General features: G+C 58.7%; 1 protein-coding gene across 8 annotated transcripts in view; it reads left to right on the forward strand.

Annotated features, from left to right (window-relative positions):
* HDAC7 (histone deacetylase 7) overlaps positions 1-23,171 on the forward strand; it is a 35,420-nt gene that overhangs the window by 2,021 nt on the left and 10,228 nt on the right. For 2 of the 8 annotated variants that reach the window (XM_032644119.1, XM_032644117.1), the window contains exons 2-12: positions 13,894-13,944; positions 17,136-17,549; positions 17,845-17,956; positions 18,528-18,643; positions 18,873-18,998; positions 19,380-19,471; positions 19,653-19,748; positions 19,885-20,065; positions 20,240-20,436; positions 20,601-20,774; positions 21,943-22,162. In XM_032644119.1, the coding sequence (XP_032500010.1) occupies positions 13,894-13,944; positions 17,136-17,549; positions 17,845-17,956; positions 18,528-18,643; positions 18,873-18,998; positions 19,380-19,471; positions 19,653-19,748; positions 19,885-20,065; positions 20,240-20,436; positions 20,601-20,774; positions 21,943-22,162 (1,779 nt within the window). Of the gene's footprint in view, positions 1-3,282; positions 3,533-4,015; positions 4,248-8,977; positions 9,089-13,893; positions 13,945-17,135; positions 17,550-17,844; positions 17,957-18,527; positions 18,644-18,872; positions 18,999-19,379; positions 19,472-19,652; positions 19,749-19,884; positions 20,066-20,239; positions 20,437-20,600; positions 20,775-21,942; positions 22,163-23,171 lie in introns of those variants that run through there. The other 6 variants (XM_032644121.1, XM_032644120.1, XM_032644123.1 and 3 more) reach the window with 6 other exon arrangements.

Below are 23,171 nucleotides of genomic sequence, written 5' to 3' on the forward strand. Positions count from 1 at the left end.
TTTATGCTGGAGCTCAGTTTCCCCATCAGTAAAATGACCACAGAGGAGGAGATGGATCTGTGGGGGCTATTATGCCCACCACTTCCTTCAGGAATAATGGACCCCAGCTTTCATCCTGGTCTGGGAATGAGAGTTGGAACTTTCTCTTTGTCCATCCCCTCCTCAATTCGGATATGAAGCCCTTGGAAGTGAGAAACGCATGTGTGATGGGCGTATGAGCGGGGGACCCTCCTGTAGCTGCAGGCGTCCTTGCCCAAGGCCAAAGCCTGCGTAACCCCTGGCATCTCTTTGTCTTCCTTCTCCTGACCTTTCATTTTAAGAGCTAGTAATTTTGAAGTTGGCAGGGGTCTGAGAGAAGATGAGCTAATGCAAGGCCCAGGGTCACCCAGCCAGGGAATGGCAGGCTGAGCAGGGCTGGGACCAGACCTTCTAACTCTGCCCATGCACATTTCTCCTGGCCTTCTCCTCCCCTGGACTGGCTCAGGTCCTGCCCATGACCCCTTCACACCTCGGCCCTGACCTGTCCTCAGTCGGCGTTGAGACTGGGGCCTGTAGTGGGGTGTGGGGTATTGCTGGAAACAGGGCCGGGGTAAGGCGTGGGAGCTGGCCTCTGTCCTCCCCAAGGCTCTGGGACTGTGCGTTTATGTGTTGGATTTGTTCACTAGATGGGGCACTTCCTCTGGGGCAGGAAGCTTTGATTTCCTGTGGTGGGGATGCTGGTAGGATTAGAAGCGGGGGACTCAGCTCTGGGCCATCCCTGATGTTGTTGTTTGGAACCAAAGGGGCAGAGTTTCTGCATAAGGCTGCATAAGGCTGCTTTCCCTCACCCAGGGGAGGCAGGAAGGAGAGCATTGGTGAGGAGGCCTAGGCTAAGGCCAGAGTAGGAGGCCAAGAAGGCAATGAGACTGGGGGGTGGGCAACACAGCAGGAAGCCTGGTCAGCAGGTGACCCTACCGGGTATTGTGTTTCCCTGTGATATTTCCCCCTGTTTCTGTGGCAACCTTCCCTGGGGGACCCAGGCTTTCGAGCTGCAGGAAAGTGCCCCCAGACAGCCCTTTCCTTAGAGGTCTGAGTATTAGGAGGAGTCCCTCAATCTGGCCACCTCCTTTGCCATTTTGGCCGCCTCGGCCCAGGGCTTGGGAATCTAGGCAAGTGGGTTGAGTGAGCACTGGGGGTCGGGGTGGGGGGCTGGGCTGGGTGGAGGCCCTTTTGCACCTCCCCGGGGGGGACGGGAAAGAGAGGGCCTGCTGGACTTTGGGGAGGGCTCTGTGCCTCCCCTCATCCCATCTCCCTACTGTCCTCCAGCAGCTCTCCCCCTTCGAAGGGGGAGCTGGACAGCATGCTGCCTGGGGCAAGGGGTGGGGGGTGGCAGAGGCGGGAGGGATGTTTTCATCAGCAGAGCATAGCTCCCTTGGTCCTGGACCAGTTCCCAGAGGCAAAATAAATTCAGGATAGTGTCTGTTTAGTGTGGGTCAACATGTGATGGGTGTGTGTGCACACCGGGTATGTGGTGGTGGGCCTGCATGTGTGCCCCTGGGCTGTGTATGTAGAGGTGGTGATCCACGTGGTGGCTCTCTGTTGGGTGTCTGGGGAACACGCACACGTGTAGTGCAGATGTGTGTCGTCTGTAGAGTTGTGTACCTTTGCAATTCATGGCTCTGCGTGGGGTATGTGGACACGTTTTGGGGGGATGTATGCCTGTGCAGGAGTGGCTTTTTTTTTTTTTTTTTTCTGCGGTACGCGGGCCTCTCACTGTCGTGGCCTCTCCCGTTGCGGAGCACAGGCTCCAGACGCGCAGGCCCAGCGGCCATGGCTCACGGGCCCAGCCGCTCCGTGGCATGTGGGATCTTCCCGGACCGGGGCACGAACCCGTGTCCCCTGCATCGGCAGGCGGACTCTCAACCACTGCGCCACCAGGGGAGCCCAGGAGTGGCTTTTTTAATAGAAGTCCAGGTATTTGCTGGAAAGCATTTTCATCCCTCCTCAAATGCCGGTTCCCGGAGCATTTGCTTTAGAGTCACCTGGGAATGTATTAAAAATAAAGATCTTCAGGCCCCATTTCAGATAGACTCAGAGTCTGCAGGGGTTGGGCCTAGGAATCTGGAGTTTGACATGCGCTTCAATGAGCCGGTGCAAAGCCGTGTTTGAGGACCGCCAATCTCTTCATATTTTCTTTTGAGGAAACTGAGACCCACAGAAGGTATGTGGTTTGTCCAAGGACACAGGGATATTAAGAGGAAGAACCAGGACAAAATTCAAGCCTTTCAAGACCAGTCCAGGACCCACCCATGCGTCCCCTGCATGTGCATTTGTGTACATGTCCATACTCAGCGTGCTGCCGTGGACCAGATGGGACTCGTGCGGATGCTTACTGGGCCTTGACCTTTTCCCTGGGGTCCCGGGCTTCCTGACCTTGCTCTGCCTGTTATATCCTGCTTCCTCCTCCCTGGGGAAATCCTGGAACTGTTGCTCGTCAGTCCTAAAAGTGAGGTTGGCAACCAGAAGGCCCCCTTTACCGAGCCAGGCATTCAGCTATTTAGGTACTCATTGGATGCTTACCGAGCCTTGCTGTGTGCCAGGTCCCAGCCACAGATACACAGTGAACACAGAGGCAGGGCATCTGCCCTCAGGGAACTTCCACTCTAGTGGAGGAGACAGTAAGACAAGTAGGCAAGTAAAGAAATGAGTATATACATCTAGTTACCCACTGCGATAAACCCTAAGAAGGAAATGAACCAGGTGCAGCAATAGAGAATAACAAGGTGGCACTTCCTTAGACAGGGCGGCCAGGGGAGGCCTGCTTGAGAAGTGACATCGATGCCTGCTCTCACCTCCCCAGACCAGAAGTGAGCCCTCAGAGCTTCTGAGCCATTCTTGGCAACCGCCTGGGTCCATGTGAGAGACCTGGGCTGAGTGCTGGCAGAGGACTGGAGCCCAATCTCCAGCCTTTTGCCTGGCATGGAACAGCAGGGTCTCGGCTGCTCAAGCCATCCCCAGAGGCTGGCAGAAGGGGAGAGGAGGAGGGAGAACTGGACAGGGCTGGACCCAGCCTGCTTCGGCGCTTGGGGGAGCAGCCTCTTCCCCGTCGTGCGGCCGAGTCCAGGGCCCTGTCGACATGTCGGGTGTTGGGAAGGCGGCAGCCTCTCTCAAGTGCCAGCCCATTCCTGACCCTCCCGCCTCACCTTCCTCCCACCTCGTTCCCTTCCTCCCCATCTCCCCACCCTACAACTCCAGTGCCAAGTCCCTCCTCTCTTGGTCTAGCCTGGCTGCCTCTGTGGCCACTGGGATTTATTTACCTGGCTCAGGAATCACTGTGGGGGGGGTGGGTGTCAAGGCTTAGAGAGGAGCTGGGCCCTGGAAGAGAGGACACACCAGAAAGAAGGGCTGGGGCAGGGGCCAGCAAGGACAGGGCAGAGGGAGGGCCGAGGCTGGCCGAGCAGGGGGCCGGGGCAGGAGAGAGGGAGCAGAGGAGATCTTTGGCTGGGCGCTCCAGAGCTTCTCCTGGGCCCTTGGAATCTGTTCCTCAAACTGGGTGAGCCTCTGAGCTGGGGGCTTGGGAGGTGTTGGGTGGGGGCAGCGGGTGACAGCTAGAAGGCAGTGCCCACCCCCCGGTCCCCCGGCAGCCCCACCTCTTCACCCCCGTCTCAGGAGGTTCACTTTCACATCAGCGAGCAGCCTTGAGACCCTCTCACCTTCTCGTGGTAGCTCTTCCCTGGGGCCCCAGAGAGGCGGCTGCAGGGTGGTCGGGCCCTTTGCTCAGAGAGCTGAGTATCAGAGGAGCCCTCACGTGAGAGAAGAGGCCCCGTCTGGCCTCCTACCCTCCAACCCGCTGCCTGGAGTCTTTCAACCCTGGCCTCCTTTAGGCCGCTGGGTGCAGTCACCCCCTGGACTCCTGTGTCTCCCAGGCCTTCTGCCCAGGATGGGGAGGGGACATCCCATGAGGAGGGCCCTGGGCTAAACTCACCATCCCCACCCCTTCACCAGCCACTTCCTTTTTTCCCCATGTTGCCTGCAGGGATTGGAAACCCTGGTGGGCAGAGACCCTGGGCTTTCAGGGCGAGCCTGGTGCCCCGGAGGAAATGAGGGGGACCCCATCTCTCTTCGGGAGTCCAGCTCAGCTCTCTTGCACCCCGAGGAGGCCAGCTCTGGCTCCTGCAGCACCCCGCCGCCCCAGCCCTGGAAGTCCCATTCCTCCCTCCCCCGCTGCCAGGATGACAGGGAGAAGCGGGGCAGGCGGGGAGCCACAGGTTCGGAAAGCGTCGGGGTGGGGGAATTCGGCGACGGGCCGTAACTGTCTTGTTTTGCTCGCCCCACAAACCTGCACGGGCATCCGCTGCGCCCTCCTGGGCGTTCAGGTCGTGGAACTGCTCTCAGAATGACGGGCTGGTAGCACCCGGTTGGGGCAGGGGGTGGGGGTGGGGTGAAGGGGGGAGCCCCAGGCCAGGGGGAGCTGGAGGGTTAAAAATAGCAACAGCCGGGTTTCGGTTAGCAAATGTGGAGGCGGGGAGCTGGAGGCGGGGCAGGCGGCAGGCCGTGTTTGCCCGCAGCTCAGGGCTGTGTTTCCCCTGGGTCCCAGGAGTGAGTCACGGTGGAGTCGCAGATGAGGTGCTGGCACAGCACCCCACCCCCACCGGGCGAGGGGCTGGGCGCAGGCTTCATCTCCAGGGTGCTGGAGGCTGTGCATCTCCCTTCCAGGCCTTCAGAGCCATCTTGAGAGTTGGGCCAAGGAGATTGTGTGATAGAGGGGAAGAAGCTTGCCGTTCTCATACCAAAGACCTGGGTTTGAATCCCAGCTGAATGGCTATGGGACCTCGTGCAAGGCTGCCAAGGGCTCTGAGACTTGATTTCCTAGTCTTTCATGTGGGGATTTGCTCACATGCGCGTGTTAACTCTCGGTGGATTCTAACGCACCCTACAGGTGTGAATGGTCGCCCTCGACTCTCCCGTGCCCATTGCAAAGCTTGGCAGAAGGGCCTTCCGAGTGACGACACGGAGGGAGGAATGTGGCAGTGTCCCCGTTTCTCCTGCAAACCACTAAGTGTAACCTTGGGCACACGGCTCTCTGTGCCTCAGTTTCTCCATCTCTGTAATATGAAAATAATCATAGTTTCAAGCTCCTGGAGTTGTTCTCAAGATTAAAGTAAGTAAGGTTAGCACCGTGTCTGGTATGAAGTCAGTACACACAGAATATTATCACTGTTATTGTTCATATTTTTGAAGGTCAGGGATAGGGAATGTTAAAGACATGAAGAACAGAAACTGGGCTCGGCCCCCGTTCACAGGAAAAACCAGGCCAAATTCACTGTTCCAGATTCCTCCACCCATAAGGGCCTGGAACGGCAGGAGTCTATGGCCAGAAGTCGCAGGGTGGACCCCTTCTCTCTTTCACTCCCCCACCCCTGGCCTCTCCCAGTGAGGCAGGATGCGGGGGAACCTGAGGGCCTCGCTGCCAGCTGGCACCAGGGAGGGTCTGGGATGGGACTGGCCCTGATGGCCCTGCTGTGGAGTAAGTACCTTGCCAGCATCTGTTGGGGTGACCTTTATTTTAGCCCCCTCCCTGGCAGCTTTTAAGGAGGAGCGTGAGGCAGAGGAGGGATGAGAAGGTCAGTGATGTCAGCAGTCTGTATTCCCAGCACAGTGGCCCTGGAAGAGGCAGCAGGCGTTTCTTTCAGGAAATGATCATTATTCAGCCTACAGGCATCCATTCAGTCAGTCCTGACTTTGTGCCCAGGCCTGTGCCAGGCCCTCTGTGTGATTCGGGAGAAGCAGCTCTGCTGAGCTGTAGATAATGTGGAACTCCAGAGGATATGGGCTCCAAGAATATAACACGTGGAATCAGTGAAAGCCCTATGTCCTAGTTCTCACGGGAACCAGAGGTCGCATCCTGACTTTGCCGCCCATTGGCAGTGCCATCTTGATATTGTGTGGGTGTACCTATACATATCAGTTCTGTTTTATTATTACAGAGGCAGTTCCTATGCATCGTAGACAATCAGACAACACAGAGGAGCAAAAATGAAAGAATAAGAAACATCCCAATCCCAGCAGTGGGAGATCACTGCCACAGTACCTCAGTGTACGCCTTCCCATCTCCTGACATGCCTTTATATATCGTGCTTCTTACCAAAACAAGACCATACCACGTATGCCATGTTTTTCCGTCAGTGATCTCCACCTTCCAGTGCAGTAAATTTTCATCTCATCGAATTCGCAGTTGGCTAGAAATTGTCCTTCACAGCTGGTTTGTCCAAATCTGTACCCAGGACTATGCATCTGGCTTTTGAATTCCCTGAAAGCTGTGTTAAGCACCCTGGCTGGATCTGTGGTCTGGAAAAACCCCAGCTGAGTGAGTCTCAAGGGCAGCCCTGGCCACAAAAGGGAATCGTGTCACCTGGAGAATCTACCCGCCAGAGTTCTGCCATCTTCCAAAAATAACAGGGAAAATGAGTGGGATTCTGGGGCATAACTGGGATGGGGATCTGGTATTCACTGTCATGAATATTAATGTGGCATCCCTGTGAGTGCCAGCATTCATAGCTTGTTGCTATTCACGGACTCATATCCGTGATGCCCCAGGCCATGGAGCAGGCCGGGGTCTCGCTGTGGCCTCTGTCTCTCCCTGCCCCAGGTCCAAGGGTGCTGATGGCTGTTTGGTTATGTTCCTAGTTCCCAGGAGCCTGCCCTGAAGATGGGTGCTCCCTTTTGCACTTGTGGGCGCCTCCATCCTTGCCCGTGGCCTGCCCGGGTGTGTGAGGCCTGGGCAAGAGAGGGAGAGAGAAAGAGAGAGAGAGAGAGAGAGAGAGAGAGAGTGCACCCATCCCCTCCCTGGGGGATTCGGTTCACTCCCAAGTAGCCGCTCTGTGGGGGTCTTGCTCTGGTTATGCAACCTGCATTTTAGACAGGGCTTGACAGTTTCCAGAGGGCTTTCACACAGCGTTGATGCTCCATGGCACCTGGGGGTTTGCTTGTTTAGTTATACCCTGCTGGGGGCAGCTTACAGGAAATGATAAAATGGTAATATGTACATTTAAAAAGCAGGGAAAACGTAAGATGAAAAAGGAAGTGAGGTTGGGGTCGGGGAGTGCCTCCTGGACATGAAAAAGCATGTGAGGGACACGGGCAGAGATGATTCAGTTTTTATTTTTGTTGTTGTTTTCTGGATGGAGTACCGGCACTGTGAGAACATGTGAGTCACGCCCAGGCCTTCAGATGTTGGGACCGCACTATGTCCTGTGTGACCCCTTGGTGGCCTTACCTCACCTTGGTGGGTGGGACTAGTTGTAAACACCAGTGTAGTGATTATAGCTTAGGTTCTGGAGTCCCAGAAGCCCCACTTACCACCTGTGTGACCTCGGCAAGTCTCTTAACCTCTCTGAGCCTCAGTTTCCTTCCTTTGTGACGTGAGGCTGGTAGCAGTATCGACCTCATAGGGTGGGTGTGAGGACCAAAGGAGACAGTACAAGTCAGACACTTAGCACAGTAACCAGCACCCAGTAGGCATTCAGCACGTGGTTATCGCTCATACTAATATTACTAGTTACTGCTAATAATAAAATAATAATGATGGACATGAATGTCATAGCTGAAGCTTTTCCCTGGCAGTCTCGGGAGCGGGCTGAGTGGCCTCGTGGGTGGCAGAGGTGAGGGGAGCCAGGAAGGCACATCTGGGAGAGGCAGAACCGGTGGGAGGCAGAGGTGGGGTGCACAGGGAAGCAGGGTCTCCAGAAGCTGAGGGATCAGTGAGGGCGCGGGCATGAACAGGAGACCTCGGAGGGGAGAAAGGAGCGGCTCCGAGACAGCCCCGGGGCGGTGACTGTGCTTCCTGTTGGGGCAAGCGCTGGCCCTTGAGAAAGACTGGCTGGGGCTGGCGGGCGGCTAAGAGGGAGCAGCTGGTCTAAGTGGGGCACCAGGGGGTGGGGGAGGGGGAGAGACAAAGGCAGAAGCTGATAGAAACTCGACTCTTCTCCCCGTGTTACAGATGGGGGCCCCATCTTGACTGCTCGGGCTGTTTTGCTTATGATAGGAAAGATGGTGGTTAGACATCACCCTGAACTTCCTGTTTCAGGGATTGGTGCTCCTGGAACAGGGGAGTGAGGGTAAGTGGGAACTGGAGTTTTTGAGGCCTTTCGGGACCTGGGAAACCCTAGGGCAGGCTGGACCAGGGGGCTGGGCCTGGGACTGGAGGAACCTGTCTGCTCGGGGATGTTGCACACCCTGAGACCCTGAGCGAGTGGCTCTGCCCTCCCTTTCCCACCTTCACAGAGGGCAGCCAGGGAAGACTGAGTGGTGGTCTGAGAGGCCCCGGGAGCGAGCGGGGGCGGGCCGGGCTTGGAGGGACTTCTGTTTTTCTTTGCCAGAGGGCAGTGAGGCTCTCCAGGGAGCGCCAGTCCCAGGAACTGACGGCCGCTCACAACTCAGAACGGCCCAGCTCCCCCTGCCATCTGTGAGGAGAGGCCACAAAATGGAATGGACTTGGGGCAGGGACAAGGAGCCAGGGAGGACGCTTTCCCACCCCCAGGGAGCGCAAGCTGCCGCTGCCATGGTTACGTCTGCTTCCTGTTTGATTCATCTCAAACAGCAGAAAGCGGGGTGCCAGCTCCCAGCTCAGGCCACCGCTGCGTGGGGCTGTTTACAACTGCCCCATGTGGGATTCCCAGAAAGAGACTCCAAACCGGACATACTGCGGCTGCAAAATACCCAGGTGTCAAGAGCTAAAAATAGCTGCCCCAGGGCCCCAGGCGCGGGGAAAGGGGCATGCTGGCTGCGGAGGCGGAGGGCCGGCTTCGCGGCCCTCACGTCCAGCCTCTTCCTGCCTGGCGCACAGCTGCTGATCCTGCGGAGCGGCGGCCCCCTGCCTCGGCCTGACTGGAGGCCTTTGTCTGGGCAGGTCCACATCCCAGGCCGCTCACCCGGGAGCCGAGCCTCTGCCCGCCCTGCCCGCCCTGCCCGCCCTCCCAGCGGAGCGTGCTTTGAGAAAGCCTCAGAGGGACTTGGGAGCTACTAAAGAAGGGACAGGGCAGGGCACCCGACCGCCTGGAAGATGAAGCCGGTGCTCTTGCAAGGTCGCCGGCTCCTGTCCCCACATACAGTACGAAATCATTTCTTAGAATCTGCAGAGTCAACAGTTGCTATCTCTAAGTGATTTGGGGGGATTGTCTTCACGGGGGCCCAAAGGTGGAACAGGCAGCTTCTGCCCTCTAACCCGCAGCAGGGCTGGAGTTGGCCGCCGGTTCGGGTCTCTGGGGGGGGGGCTACGGGATTTTTTGATCGTTCCCTGTGCCCTGCCGGGTCCTGCATTTGCTGTCCACCCGCTGGCCTGTGGCAGTGGAAGTGCTGGGGAGCGGCAGTGGAGAGTATTGCTTGAGCACATGGATTCTGGAGCCCAGTCGCCTGGCTCGAGTCCCAGCTGAGCCACTCCCATGTTATGTGCCTTCAGACAAGTTATTTAATACTGCTGGGCCTCAGTTGACTAGTCTATATAATGGGGATAAAAACAGTAACCACCTCATAGGTTTGTCGTGAGGGTTAGGCAAATAAGCAGACGTAGGGCACCTAGAACGACTCCCGGCACACAGTAAAGTATTAGTTTACAAAAGTTCAGATGGCGGAGAAAGAGAAGAGCCTGTGGTTGGGAGAGTCGGGATAAGAGATGGGACCGGGAATACATCTGGGAGACAGTGGACTGTGGCAGACGAGGGGAGGACACAGGTGGTACCAGACACTGAAATGCTTGTGCCAGAGGGAGGCTGCAGACTGGTTCGGGAGCAAGCAGTATGAATCACGACCATTGCGGGAGCACCCGCCATGTGCTCCCTGCTTCACACACAGCACTGCTCATCTCACACGACCTCTTCCCAGTCCCTGTTCCTTATCCTCTTATTTCAGAGGCATAGCCAAGGCTTGCCCAGGCTGCAACGTGTCCCTGGCTCTCCCTGCCGGTCACTGAGGGAGTCAGAGTTTGAACCCAGGTCCATCTGACCTCAAAACCCAATGTCCTCTGTTCTGTGGACCCTCGCTTCTATCACTTCATGGGGCAGGAGTTTCCAGCCAGCGTGCAGCCCACTGGGCTCTGGATAAATCTGAGTAATAAGCAGCTTGGTGCCAAGATAATGAGCAATAGAATTAATAACCAGCAGAGAATTTCTGGAAGGGAACACAAGAAACTGTTAAAAGGGTTGAGTCTAGGGAAGTTCTAGGGAGTTGGATGAGTGAGAAACTTCTGGTTTCATACTTTCAGGGGCTCTTTGAATTACTTTAGTGTCTGCAAGTAGTACACTTTTCAATTAAAAAAAACACCTGTGGGCTGTACCTTAAACTCCTTAAAGTGAGAGCCAGGTTTTATTCACTTTTCCATCCCTTCAAGACCTGGACCAGGGCTTCCCTGGTGGCGCAGTGGTTGAGACTCCGCCTGCCGATGCAGGGGACGCGGGTTCGTGCCCCGGTCCGGGAAGATCCCGCATGCCGCGGAGCGGCTGGGCCCGTGAGCCATGGCCGCTGAGCCTGCGCGTCCGGAGCCTGTGCTTCCGCAACGGGAGAGGCCACAACAGTGAGAGGCCCGTGTACCGCGGGAAGAAAAAAAAAAAAAAAAAAAAGACCTGGACCAGTGACCTCACACAGAGGTACTAAGTGCCTGCTCTTGGGATCCACTTCTCGGGTTTCCCCCTGCACTGGTCTGGTCTGGCCTGGCTGTACCACTGACCTGCTGGGTGACCATGACATAGCCCCTTGCCCTCTTTCTTTCCCTCTCTGGGAAGTGAGCGTGTTGGCCTGCACAATCTCTAAGGCCCATCAGGTCCTAACGTACGCTGCACCGCCCTCACTGTGTCGGAGAGTCAGGCAACCATGATGTTCTCTCCTCTGTCTGTTTATTCTTGGGCCTTCCTGAAGCCACTTCACCCCCAGCTTTGTCTTCTTTGCCAGCCCCCCGCGAAGTCAAACTTCGTCTGCCCATGTCAAGGGAAGCAGACCCGAGCTGAGGAGGGCAGGGGGGTGGTGGAGGGAGTCGGCCCTGGACCCAGGGCTTGGCCTCTTGCTCCTGCTTGTTTTCCTCTGCCTGCAGGGCCTGGGTCTGCCTGCTTCTCCTTTTTCAGCTCCTCAGGAGACCAGGGAGGGGGACACAGCCTCGACAAAGACATCAGAGGCGTCAGGAGGGGGCTCGTGGGTGGCGTTGCTCCTGGGGAAGCCCTCCCCTGATGCAGGGCTGGCAGCACCGGGAGAGCAGGCGGTCAGGCCAGGCTCGGGTTTCCAGTCGCATCTGCTGGGCAGGTGAGGGCCTGGGGCAACAAGGGAGGAGTGAGAGGCCAGCTTGTGCTTAGGGGACAGAAGAGTGGCATTTGTGTCTGCCCTGGAGGTTGCTGAGGGCCGGGGTGGACCCATTAGGGTGGGATTTCTGGGTAAGATCAGGTGTCTGGTTGGGGAAGGTGACTTGATAGGAACCGCAGCACGAGGTAAACTGCCTCTTCATCCTGACCAGAGTTGCTTCCAAAGAAGGTAGAAATAGGGGGGTGGCCAGGATTCCAGAAATGAGAGCTCTCCACCCAGGTCCGGAGCTGTGTGGAGAAGGGTCTAGCCCTACGCAGTGTTTTCTGTCCCTCGGGTCCATTCACTCCTGATTTTATTTCAGTCTGACCCCAAATTAATGGTAACAGCGCTCTGAGAGGGGCTGATGAGAAGAGGGGTCCCCAGATTCATCCCCAAGCCTGGGATGCCGCTTTCTGCTTTCAGTTCAGCCACTGACTGGGTGCCTTTAGATACTCTCCTCTCTCTGGTACACAGGAGAGCTGTCCCCCAGATCTTATCTCTGTTGCTCTGGGCTCTTCTGAATCCAAAGGCTCTCAGTACAAACCTAGGGGGTTGGAGGAGAAGCAGAACTTTTTCGAGGCATTGCTTTTAGAAGCTGCCCCTGTCGGCAATACACACACACACACACACACACACACACACACACACACACACACACACAGCTTTTCTGAACAGAGTTTATATCATCATAGATCATCATCACAGAACATCCCTTTTGGGCCCCGTAACAAACACGACAGAGTTCAGGGCCATTAGCTTTTGTCCTATCCACAGGGTGCATGGTGTCCGGAATCCATGGTTACCAGGGGAGCTGGGCACAGAGAAGCTGGCTGTGCTCCCACGCGTGAGTGTTGCTGGCCAGCCCTCAGGCAGGGACCGAGGGAGCTAGGGGAGAATTCCCAGGAGGTAGGGACTGGAGGCCAAGGACTCCAGGCCAGACACGGTCTCCGGGACTGCACCCAGAAGTCCAGTTCAGAAACCTCTCTTGGAGGACCAGGTCCCGCAGAAGAAAGGGGAGGTCCTAAGAGAGTCCAGGGTAGGGGGCTACCACATCCTGGGGAGGGGAGGCTGCCTCCCCTACTCCTGTTCCTTGAGGCTCACAAACCCTGAGAAATACGCATGCCATGTGCTAGGCAGGGGGCCAGGGGAGCGTCATTGTGTTCAAGTCGCCAGTTCCTAACAGAGCATGCCAGGTGCCCAGCAAGGTGTTGGGAGCAGATGGGCATGGCTTAGCCGTGACACCGCAGAGACCTTGATTAATGGAGTGTCGAGGTGGTGGGCACAGAGTGGGTGCTGTGGATGGTAAGGGGGGGTGTGGTCAGGGTGAGCTTCATGAGGAGATGGCCTCGTGCTAGACTTCAAAGAACAGGCAGCATTTGAACAGGTGGAGCGGCATTTCCCTACCAAATGTCGTCATCCGAAGCGCAGGCCACTAGTGTCTGAGGGCAGTTGGTGGGAGTCTCTCTGTGCCCAGAGTTGCCGCCTCCCCCAGAGGCTCCCGCCTGCAGGGAATTCTCCTTTTCCAGCTTCTGGAAGAGGACTGGGGCTGCCCCTTAGGCAGTAGTGCAGCGCCCGTCGGTCGTCCTTCAGAAGATACCCCTTCTGCCTGAGGAGGGCTTCTACCACATCCCCTTCCAGGAGGCCTCCAGGCTCCAGGTTCCATCCCCTTGGCCCTGAGCTGGGACAGCAGGAGGGAAAGGTGGCCTCGGGGCTCAGCTCTGTCTTTCCCCACCCCAGCCAGTCCCTGGGATCCCCGGGCCTCTCGGCTGCCGACAGCACCGGCCCTACCGTGGGGTTCCGTGGGTTCTGAACGGAATGGAGGGCCCTGGGCTGAGCCTAGGAGCCTGGGAGAGGTGACCATGTCCAGAAGGAAAGACTTCTTTTTGAGGTCATCCATGAAAAAGGCTGAATGGTTCTCTTCTCGGGGGGCACAGAGGCTGCAGGACCCAGGATGGGGCAGGAGGAGGAAAGGGGTTCCTACCGTGGGGCCCTCGAGCCATGCATTCCAGACCCACCACTTCACAGCTCCCACCAGATCTGACTTGACCTCCAGGCCACGACCCGGTCCCTCCCGCACTGTGGAAGCCTCAGAGGGGGCCCCAGCTCCCCTTCCAGGCCTGCTCTCCCTTTCTCCCCATCTCCCTCCTGGCATCCTTAGTGCAGTCTTAGCAGCCGTGCTCTCCCACCTCACCTCCCAGCCCTCTTCTCCCCCTTCGGGCTAGGGGAGCCTGGTTTGGCTGCCCAAGGAAGATCGTATCTGAGCACATCAGGGAGGGCTGAGGGCACCGTTGCGTAAACCAGGGCCTCCTGAGTTTCTTGCTGTGGACTGAGCTCCGGCGGAGAAAGATACCTGAGCCGCTTGAAAGATCAGATGAGGAAGATGGAGCTGGGGATCGCTCTCAGGCGGCATGGGAGTCCGAGGAAAGGAATGGGGTGGGGTCTTGTCTTTTCCCTTAGCTTCTGGTGGAGGTGCCCTCGGGCTGGAGTGGGGCCTCCTGGACCAGCAGGCGGCCTGCCTGGCTTGGCCCTCTCTCTTCCTCCTCCCCTGCCCCTCCCGGCAGCCGCCTCACTCCATCTCTCTTCTCTCTACAGATGGGACCCAGGTGAGCCCGGGTGCTCACTGCCCCAGTCCCCCTGGCACAGGTAAGAGTGGGCCTGAGGGAGAGTGTGGTGGGGAGTGGAAGATGCGCTGGAAAGGACAGAAGCGGGGCGAGGAGCTCAGGGGTGGTTCAGAACGGTGGCTGGCTGATTGGCCAGAGAGTTGGGAGGTTGGGGTTCTGGGGGAGGGGCGAAGTTGGGGTTTTGTGGGGAAGGGGTAAGAGGGGGGATAAGAGCGGCAACTCTGGATCCAGGTTGGCCCCAGAGCTGGGAAGCACAACAGGAAAAGGAGAGGTAGGGTGCTCTCCTTGTCCATGCTGGTGCAGTGAAACAGGAAGGCAAGTAGGAAGCCAATACTTATGCTGGGACCCCTGCCTCGGGGGCTCTGGGCGAGGCGTCGCGTTCTCGTTTGTGGGCTCTGCAGTCCTCACACCAGCCCTGTGGGGTGGGAAGAGGCCTCATGCTGCTCGGGCGGGAGGGAGAGGACCCCTCTCCGTGGGTCTCTCACCATTCCCTGCCCCCGCTGCTGTTAGGCCGTGCTGGGCGAGGAGAGTTTAGGACGTGCCCATGGGGCGGGGGCGGGGGCTGGACCGGATGAGGGCCTGTTGGGTGCAAAGTGCACACCTGACACCCAAACTACGGCAGGGAGAAAGGAAGGCCGCTATCCTCTTTGATTCAGTCCTAGCCGTCAAAAGCTTACAGGCAGGTGGGGAGACAAGATATACAAGTAAAAAGGGAAATAATAGTCGAATGCGATATGTGACCAGTTCCAAAGGAGGGGGCAGCTGATTAAGGAGTTTGTCCATCCATTCAAGAAACAGTAAGTTCACCACCTACTGTTATTTAGTTCTCCTAGTTGTGTAATTTTCTAAAAACTTAAAGACAGAAATTGGAAAAAGAAACATTAATGAACCCCACCTCTGTTCCAGGGCACCGAGGATATAGAGATTTATTCATCGAATCAAACAGTATTTATTGAGTGCCTGTCGCTTGCTAGGTACTATTCTAGGTGATGGGATAGCGAGCAGTAGGCAAAACCAAGTCCCTGCCCTTGGAGCTTAATTCAGATTTGGTACCTGCCTGGGCGGTGCTTTCAGGGCACAGAGCAGCCAGTGTGGTGGAAATCCAGAAGAGGGCTTGACCCAGCAGGGCACTGGGCTGGGTCCAGGAAAGAGGGAAGACTCCAGCTGGGCTTGGAAGTCAGGGTAGGATCTGGAAAAGTAGACTCGAGGGAGGAGGACGGCACCAGCAGGGGGACGTTGTGAGCTAAAGCTCAGAGGTACATGGGCTGTGACTGGACGGGAGCAGACGGCTGAGGCGGAGGGTCCGTGTTCAGATGTGGGAGGCACATCTGACACAAGCTGACAGAAGCCGGCTTAGCATCAGACCATGGAGACCCCCAAATGCTGAGTCACCCTGAGAGGCGTTGCCAGGGTTGCAGGCAGAGCCCCTCCCATGTTCCCAGCAGCCTTCTGCTCTGGAGGCCGAGGCACTGCTGGGAGAGAGGGAGGGGGCCGCTCCCAGTCTGTATGGCTGAAGTCTGGGTGGCCTGGCCTGGGTGCCCTGAGGGCCCTCTTGCGTCACCGGGGAGTCACCCCGGAAAGCCAGGACACCTGACGTGGGAAGACTGAGACCTTTCCTGGGGCGGGAGTGCAATGGCATCAGAGACCCAGACGGAACCAGAATGAGAATTTGGGGTCCCTGGGTGGACACATGAACAAGAGGTGGGAACATCAAAGCAGTGCATTGCCTGCTCTTGGCCATATCGGGTGCCCAGACACCCGCTCTGGTCTCTTGACATCCAGAGAGTCGTGAGGGCATCTCCCTCCTCTGCTCCTCTCTTGTGTCCATCTCACGGTCAGAGAATGTGAGAACAGACACCGCTTAGTGACCACCTACTGCAAGCCCCTCTGCCTTTGCCCAGTGAGAGACCCCTCTGGGGGTGGGGCAGGGGAGGTGACTTCCTGGAAGTCAGTGGGAAGACGGAGACGGAGCAGTGGCCTCAGCAGGACGGAACCCGAGCTCACTGTGCCCCGAGCTGGGTGGCCTTGGCCAGGTCCCTTCACCTGCGCCTCAGTTTCCTCACGTGGGAATAGTAATAACTACCTCCCAGGGCCTACAGGGGTGATGAGGTAGAAGGGTTTGCAGCGATTGTGCACGTGTGCTATGGATGTTAAGATAATGGTTGAGTTGGGCCCAGATGCCGCATTTCCTGACTCCCCAGCTGGTCTTTGCCACAGTCCTCCTCAGTCCTTCCAGTCCGGCTCAGGCCCAGAGGACGGCCTGTGGCTGCCCCCATCGGGGAGGCCCAGCGTTGGATGAGCTGAAGGAGGCCTCTCCGGAAAGGCTTCCCCGCTTGTGTGCCCTGTCTGAGGGCACCTGCTCCCAGCCCCACCTGCTTCCCCTTCTCCAGGATAACTGTCCACCTCTGAGCACCTCAGAATGTCTCTGGCTGCTGAGCCCGGCCTGGCCCAGCAGGCGATGTGGGCATAGGACCTGGTCGGGCAGCTAGTTATAAATAGCCCCTGCATCCACAGCCTTGGCAGGGTGCTCCTGGCATGGGTGCAGGGGACACTCGAGAAGAGGCAGCTGAGGCTGCTGAGGCCCAGAGCTGGCGTGAGGGTACCTGGGCGCAGGCTCCACGGGCATGTGGGCTGTGCAGGCCCAGGGTGCAGGCCAGGGCTGGCTGTGGCTTTGAGGCACCTCTCCTTTATCCTGTGGCCTAGGATAGAGTAGGGAGGATGGCAACGGAGAGGGCCTGGGACGCCCTTTGGGGTTGGAGGCTGAACAAAGGGGACTGCCTGTCCGATCGCTGTGTCCGAGCACAGCTCATCAGAGGGCAGCTGGGCCCAATCCTCCTTCCAGGGTGGGAAGAAGGGAAGGAGAGGCCAGGGCCCAGAATGTATCACTAAAGGGCCCTCAGCCCCTCTCTAAATCCCTACAGCCCCCAATCCTGGCCTGGAGAGGCAGCGTATTTCGTGGAAAACTCTATGCTTGGAGTCAGAAAGCTCAATCCACACAGCACCAGCGACAGACTGTGTAGTTTATATGACCTCCTTTCTCATGGGTGAAACAGGCTTGAAAATAACTGCCGTGCAGGACTGTGGGGAGGGTGCAGTGCGGAAGAGGTCCCTGGAGGGTGTTTTACCATCGTCAAGTGAATCTGAAGGAGGCTGATGAGGTAACCGTGCACCTGCAGAGCTTTCCGGCCGACCCTGCCCTCTCTGTGTGCTCAGGCTGCCCCAGGCCCTGCGCAGACACGCCAGGCCCTCAGCCCCAGCCCATGGACCTGCGGGTGGGCCAGCGGCCCCCGGTGGAGCCCCCGCCGGAGCCCACGCTGCTGGCCCTGCAGCACCCCCAGCGCCTGCACCACCACCTCTTCCTGGCTGGCCTGCAGACCCAGCGCTCGGCGGAGACCATGAGGGTAAAGATAGAGCTCCCCACGCACGCAGCAGCCTCGAGCTCAGACCCGGCACCCCTCCCTCCCTTCAGCCTCCCCAGACCCTCGCCTCCATCTCCAACTCCTCGCCCCTCCCCGGGCGGCCGGCCCTCCCCACAGCTCTCAATGGACGCGCCGTTGCCCGAGTCGCAGGTGGGGCAGCAGGAACAGGAGCTGCGGCAGCTTCTCAATAAGGACAAGAGCAAGCGCAGTAAGCGTGGAGGCCTCCCCAGCCGGTGTCCACGGCCTCCTTCGTGGGCACGGGAGCGGGGAGTGCCGGCCGGGGCCCCCCTCTGCTTGCTGGGCGCTGCCGGCGAAAGTGGGTGGGGGTGAAGGCGGACCCGTAGGCTTCACGGAAGAGGTGGGGCCTCAGGCTTGGCTCTTGCCTGAGGGGGTCCCTGGGATGCCTCATCCTGGGGGCGTGGCCGGGGCAACGGGCAGAGAATGTTCCCGGGAGGCCACCAGTCCACCCACCCCCAGCCCACTGATGATTTCTGCCCCTGCAGGTGCCGTAGCCAGCAGTGTGGTCAAGCAGAAGCTGGCAGAGGTGATTCTGAAGAAACAGCAGGCAGCCTTAGAGAGGACGGTCCATCCCAATAGCCCCAGCGTTCCCTACAGGTAACTTCCTCTCCCACCTGCCCCCTCGTGTCCCTGCCGCGCCCCTCCTCCCTGGATGTCAACCTGTGAGCACACGTACACTCGCCCCCTCTTCCTCCCAGCTGCCCATCACCTGATCCCCACCCCTCACTTCTAATCATAAGGCCTGCCCCGAACCCCTCTCCCAACTGATACCTGCTCTCTCGTCCTTTAATTATCGCTCCTCCCCCGCCTGTCGCACACACTCTCACACACACACCACGCTAGCTTTCTTTTCTCTTTATATCTTCCTGTAATCACAAAAACATCCTGATTCCTAGAACAGGATCCTGCCATTGTGTCTGGCCCTTATCCAAGCCCCGGACCCTGGCTCCTATGCCTAGGTCCGAGGGCGGCATCACCAGTGGGCTGCAGGTAGGATGGGTGGCCCAATGCTGCCACCTGGAGATGGCCGGTATTCCTGCCGGCGAGGCACTTCCTGACCCTGCGGGCTGCTGCCTTCCTTAGCAGGTCCCAAAGGGTGGAATGAGATGGCTGTCAGGCCTCTGGGCATGCCTGCCCCTCTGAAGCAGCCTTGGCCCTCACTCCACAGAACTCTTGAGCCCTTGGAGACGGAAGGAGCTGCCCGTTCCATGCTCAGCAGCTTCCTGCCTCCTGTACCCAGCCTGCCCAGCGACCCCCCAGAACACTTCCCTCTGCGTAAGACAGGTGCGTGGGACAGGCCGGCAGGGACCTCCAGGGGAAAGGAAGGACCTTGGATGAGGGTCAGGGAGGGGGGCCTGGCTGGGCGGGGGACAGTCTGCACCCGGTGGGCTTTCTCTCTGGCACTGCCTTCTCTGGCCTCTCTCAGAGAGGACTGGGAGGGAGGGCGTAGGCCAGAGACCGGGGTGGGGTGTGTGTGGGGGGTGTGGGCCTAGTAACGCCGGTGTTCCCACAGTCTCTGAGCCCAACCTGAAGCTGCGCTACAAGCCCAAAAAGTCCCTGGAGCGGAGGAAGAACCCGCTGCTGCGGAAGGAGAGCGCCCCGCCCAGCCTCCGGCGGCGGCCGGCAGAGACCCTCGGCGGTGAGGCCCGGCGCGGTGGGCGGGTGGCAGGCCCGGTCCCTTTGGGTCAGGCCCCACCCAGACAAGGGATGCCCGCCTCAGGGCTGCCATGGGTATCTGTCGGGGGGTGTCCTACACACTCGCCAGGGCGCAAGTTGGGGCTGAACCCCCCGGCTCCTTGCTTTGTTGGCTAAGCTGCCGCCTGACCTGAAGAAGGGGCACGCTAAACGAATAAGTGTCCAAACGCACTGGAGACTGGTGGCGGCCTCCCTTCTGCCCGCCCTGCTGGGAAGAAAGCAGGAAGCAGAGCCCGCCCACTGGGGAAGGGGTTTGTTCCTGGCCCCGCCTCTTGGCCCCGCCTCCTGGCCCCTGACTGCGCGTCCCCCTCTCCCCAACCCTCAGACTCCTCCCCCAGTAGTAGCAGCACGCCGGCGTCAGGGTGCAGCTCCCCCAATGACAGCGAGCACGGCCCCAACCCGGTCCTGGGCTCCGAGGTAAGGCCTTGCCAGGCTGGGCTCTCGGGGGCAGTTCTGAGGCTCCTCTCAGCAGGCGGCCGACCAGGCTGGGGCCGCAGGGTCTGGGCAGCCCCCACCGGAGCCTCCTGGGGGTTCTGGGGAAGGCGTGCCCAGGGGTGGAGGTCTGGGACCGGTGACCCCTGCCCTGCTCCCATGGCAGGCGCTCTTGGGCCAGCGGCTGCGGCTGCAGGAGACCTCTCTGGCTCCGTTCGCCTTGCTGCCCACAATCACGCTGGGGCTGCCCGCCCCTCCCAGGGTGAGTGGCTGAGGCGCCCTCCCCCACCCCAAGCGCCCGAGATCTCTCTCTCCCTTCATCTACACCCCACCTGATGGCCTTCACCGTCTCCCTGCTGGGATCTTCTCCCCTGTGATGCTCCCCACCTCTCCTCCAGGCTGATGGTGACCGCAGGACCCATGCGACTCTGGGCCCTCGGGGACCAGTCCTGGCGAGTCCCCATGCTCCCCTCTTCCTGCCCCATGGCTTGGAGCCCGAGGCTGGAGGCCCCCTGCCCTCTCGCCTGCAGCCCATTCTCCTCCTGGATCCTTCGGTCTCTCACGCCCCTCTGCTGACTGGTGAGTCCCAGCTTCTACAGGAGAGGGGCTGGATCCCTGCACCCTGCTGAAGGCCAAGCGTGGGCAGGGTCCCTTCCTCCTGGCTCGCCCCCTCCCCCCTCCCCGGCCCACCCTTGCTTCCTTCTGCCCCTCCCTGTGGTTCCCTCCTTATGCCCCCCACCCCGTTCTTTCCAGTGCCCGGGCTTGGGCCCCTGCCCTTCCACTTTGCCCAGTCCTTACTGACCACCGAGCGGCCCTCCGGGTCAGGCCTCCACCGGCCGCTGAGCCGGACCCGCTCAGAGCCCCTGCCCCCAAGCGCCACTGCCCCCCCACTGCTGGGCCCCCTGCAGCCCCGCCTGGAGCGGCTCAAACCTCATGTGCAGCTGATCAAGGTGAGTGGAACTGGGTAGGGGAGGTGGTGAGGGGTTGCTAAACTGGGACCCTGGGGGCTGAAAGAAGGGAGACTTAGGAGGGGCAGAGATCTGGAGGGTCAGAGGGAGGACGTGTGGCTCCTGGGGGCCCAGCATGTCTCTCAGCTAGCATCTCCCTTCCCCAGAGGCCAGCCAAGCCGAGTGAGAAGCCCCGACTGCAGCAGATACCCTCGGCTGAGGACCTCGAGACAGATGGCGGGGGAGTGGGGCCACTGGGGGATGACGGCCTGGAACACAGGGAGTCCAGCCATGGGCAGCATGAGGCCCGAGGCCCTGTTCCTCTCCAGCAGCACCAGCAGGTGTGGTAGTGCCCAGGTGCCCCTCGGTGGAAGGCATAGTCAGGAGACTCTGGGGCCTGGTAAAGATGGAAGGGAGGGAGATGGGATATCAGCGCAGGGGACAGCTCTGGGACCCACAGTTCCTCTCCCAAATCCACAGCAAGTTACAGACAGACAGACAGACAGACACATGCACACATACACGTGCCGCACCCTCCAGCAGCCTTCCCATCTCAGGGCGAAGCCGTGTCCCTCGTCCAGCAGCGAGACTGGCCTTTCACAGAGCCCCACACATTCCTGCCCTAGGACTTCTCCCCTGTGAGCGCTTGTACTGTTTCCAGGAAGGTGCTGGGGCAGGAGGTGTGGCAGAGATGGGCTCAGCCCTTCAACTGTGCAAGTCAAGCCGTGGGGTATTGGTTTGCTGGAGCTGTTGTAACAAGTGCTGCAAACTGGGTGGCTTAAACAACAGGGCTTATTTTCCCACAGTTCTGGAGGCTAGAGGTCTGAAATCAAGGTTTTGGCAGGGTTGCTCCTTCTGAGGGCTGTGAGGGACGGAGCCGTCCCAGGCCTCTCTCCTTGGCTTGTAGACGGCCACCTTCTCCCTGGGTCTGCACATCGTCTTTCTTCTTGTCCACGTCTGTGTCCCCATTTCCCCTTTTCATAAGGACCAGAGTCGTGTTGGAGCTGACCCTAATGATCTCATTTTTAACTTGAGTACCTCTGTAAAGACCCTGTCTCCAAATCAGGTCGCATTCTGAAGGACTGGGGGTTAGGATTTCCATCCTAAATATGAGGTGGGAGGGGACACAACTCAGCCCGTAACACGTGGTAGCAGGCCACACATGTGTAGGCTCACTCAGGTCCCTGTGTCCTTGGGTGGTTGGCAGTCCTTGGAGACAAGGAGATCCTGGTCAGAGCCAGCCTGAGGCCCCTCACCCAGGTTCTCACCTTGGAGTCTCGAGGGCCCAGGAAGCTCTGGTGGAATAGGGTGGTCAGTCTGGGGTGCAGACCTTTCGGGGGGTTGGTGGGGGCAGGGAGCTCAGCGACTCAAAGGCCAGAGCCCAGCTGGGAGGCAGGGCCAGAGGCTTCTGCAGAAAAGGGGCCTGCCTGGAGGTTTCCAAGGCTGTGGGCAGAGGTGGATGGAGCAGGGTACTGAGAACGTGGAGACTGAGACCCCTGTGTCCCTCAGGTGTACCTCTGGGAGCAGCAGCGACTGGCTGGGCGGCTCCCCCGGGGAGCCACTGGGGACTCCGTGCTGCCTCCCCTGGCCCAGGGCGGTCACCGGCCTCTGTCCAGGGCTCAGTCTTCCCCAGCCGCGCCTGCCTCCCTGCCAACCCCAGAGCCCACCAGCCAGGCCCGTGTCCTGCCCAGCTCAGAGACCCCTGCCCGGACCCTGCCCTTCACCACAGGTAAGGCCCGGATTGGAGGGCAGGAGGAAGTGGCTGGGTGCACACGGAGCCTCGGGGCAGAGGACCGTGTCTGTGTCATGGTTCACTCAGGACATTTTTCGAGGCCGCAGAACACTTTCTTAGTCTTATGAGATCCCCCCAGTGTCCCGTGGAGCAACTGGCTCTTCTCATTTTACAACTGAGGAGACCCAGGCTCAGGAAATCGAAGGGGACAGCAAGCTGGCAGTCAGGTCAAGCTAAGAACTCAGGTCTCCGGACGACTAGCCCGGGCCTTCAAAAGTGATATTTATTATTGTTGTTCTGCTTGTGAAAATAACTCAAGAGCATTTTAGAAATTTTGAAGAATACAGAAAAGCCTGAGAATGGAACAAAAATCACCAGCCAGTATCCCCGCCACCCGGAGGCAACCCTTTGTAAATGCTGCCATATTTCAAGCCAGTCTTTGTTTTAGCCACATCTATAAATCCCACATACAGTCGTACATTTTGTGGCTACATTTTGTACCCTGCTTCATTCAGTTTGCACGTTATGAACACCTTGTGATATAATTAAACTTTAAAAATGAGATCTTGTAGTATGTCATCACAGTATTTTTGTTTCAAGATTTCCTATGGGTTGAGCAGTTACGTGGTTACTCATTTTTGCTCATTTGACTTCCCTTGTAAATTTCTATAAATCTCCCCTTATCCCTGGGATTGTTTCCCGAGGGTCACTGTCGAGGAGTGGCATCCCCGGGTCAAATGCTGTGAGCATTCTGAAGGTCCTAATGTCCTGAGATGTTCTGAAAGTGACCCTCCCACCGGCAGCGTGCAGGGCCCTCCCCTGGGCGTCCTGCTGGTCAGGCTGAAACGGTCACTTCCCCAAAACTGCATCTGTCCTGTCACGTGGCCCACTGTGGACTTCCCAGCTCCCAGTTTGGGGGCGCCTATTTGGGTCCTGACATCCAGTGCGAGCCCCTGGCATCAGGCCTCCCTGTGTTAGGCTCTGAGCTCTTGAGGTCATGGTCATT

The sequence above is a fragment of the Phocoena sinus genome, chromosome 10, assembly GCF_008692025.1.
Source record: "Phocoena sinus isolate mPhoSin1 chromosome 10, mPhoSin1.pri, whole genome shotgun sequence".
Classification (NCBI taxonomy): domain Eukaryota; kingdom Metazoa; phylum Chordata; class Mammalia; order Artiodactyla; family Phocoenidae; genus Phocoena; species Phocoena sinus.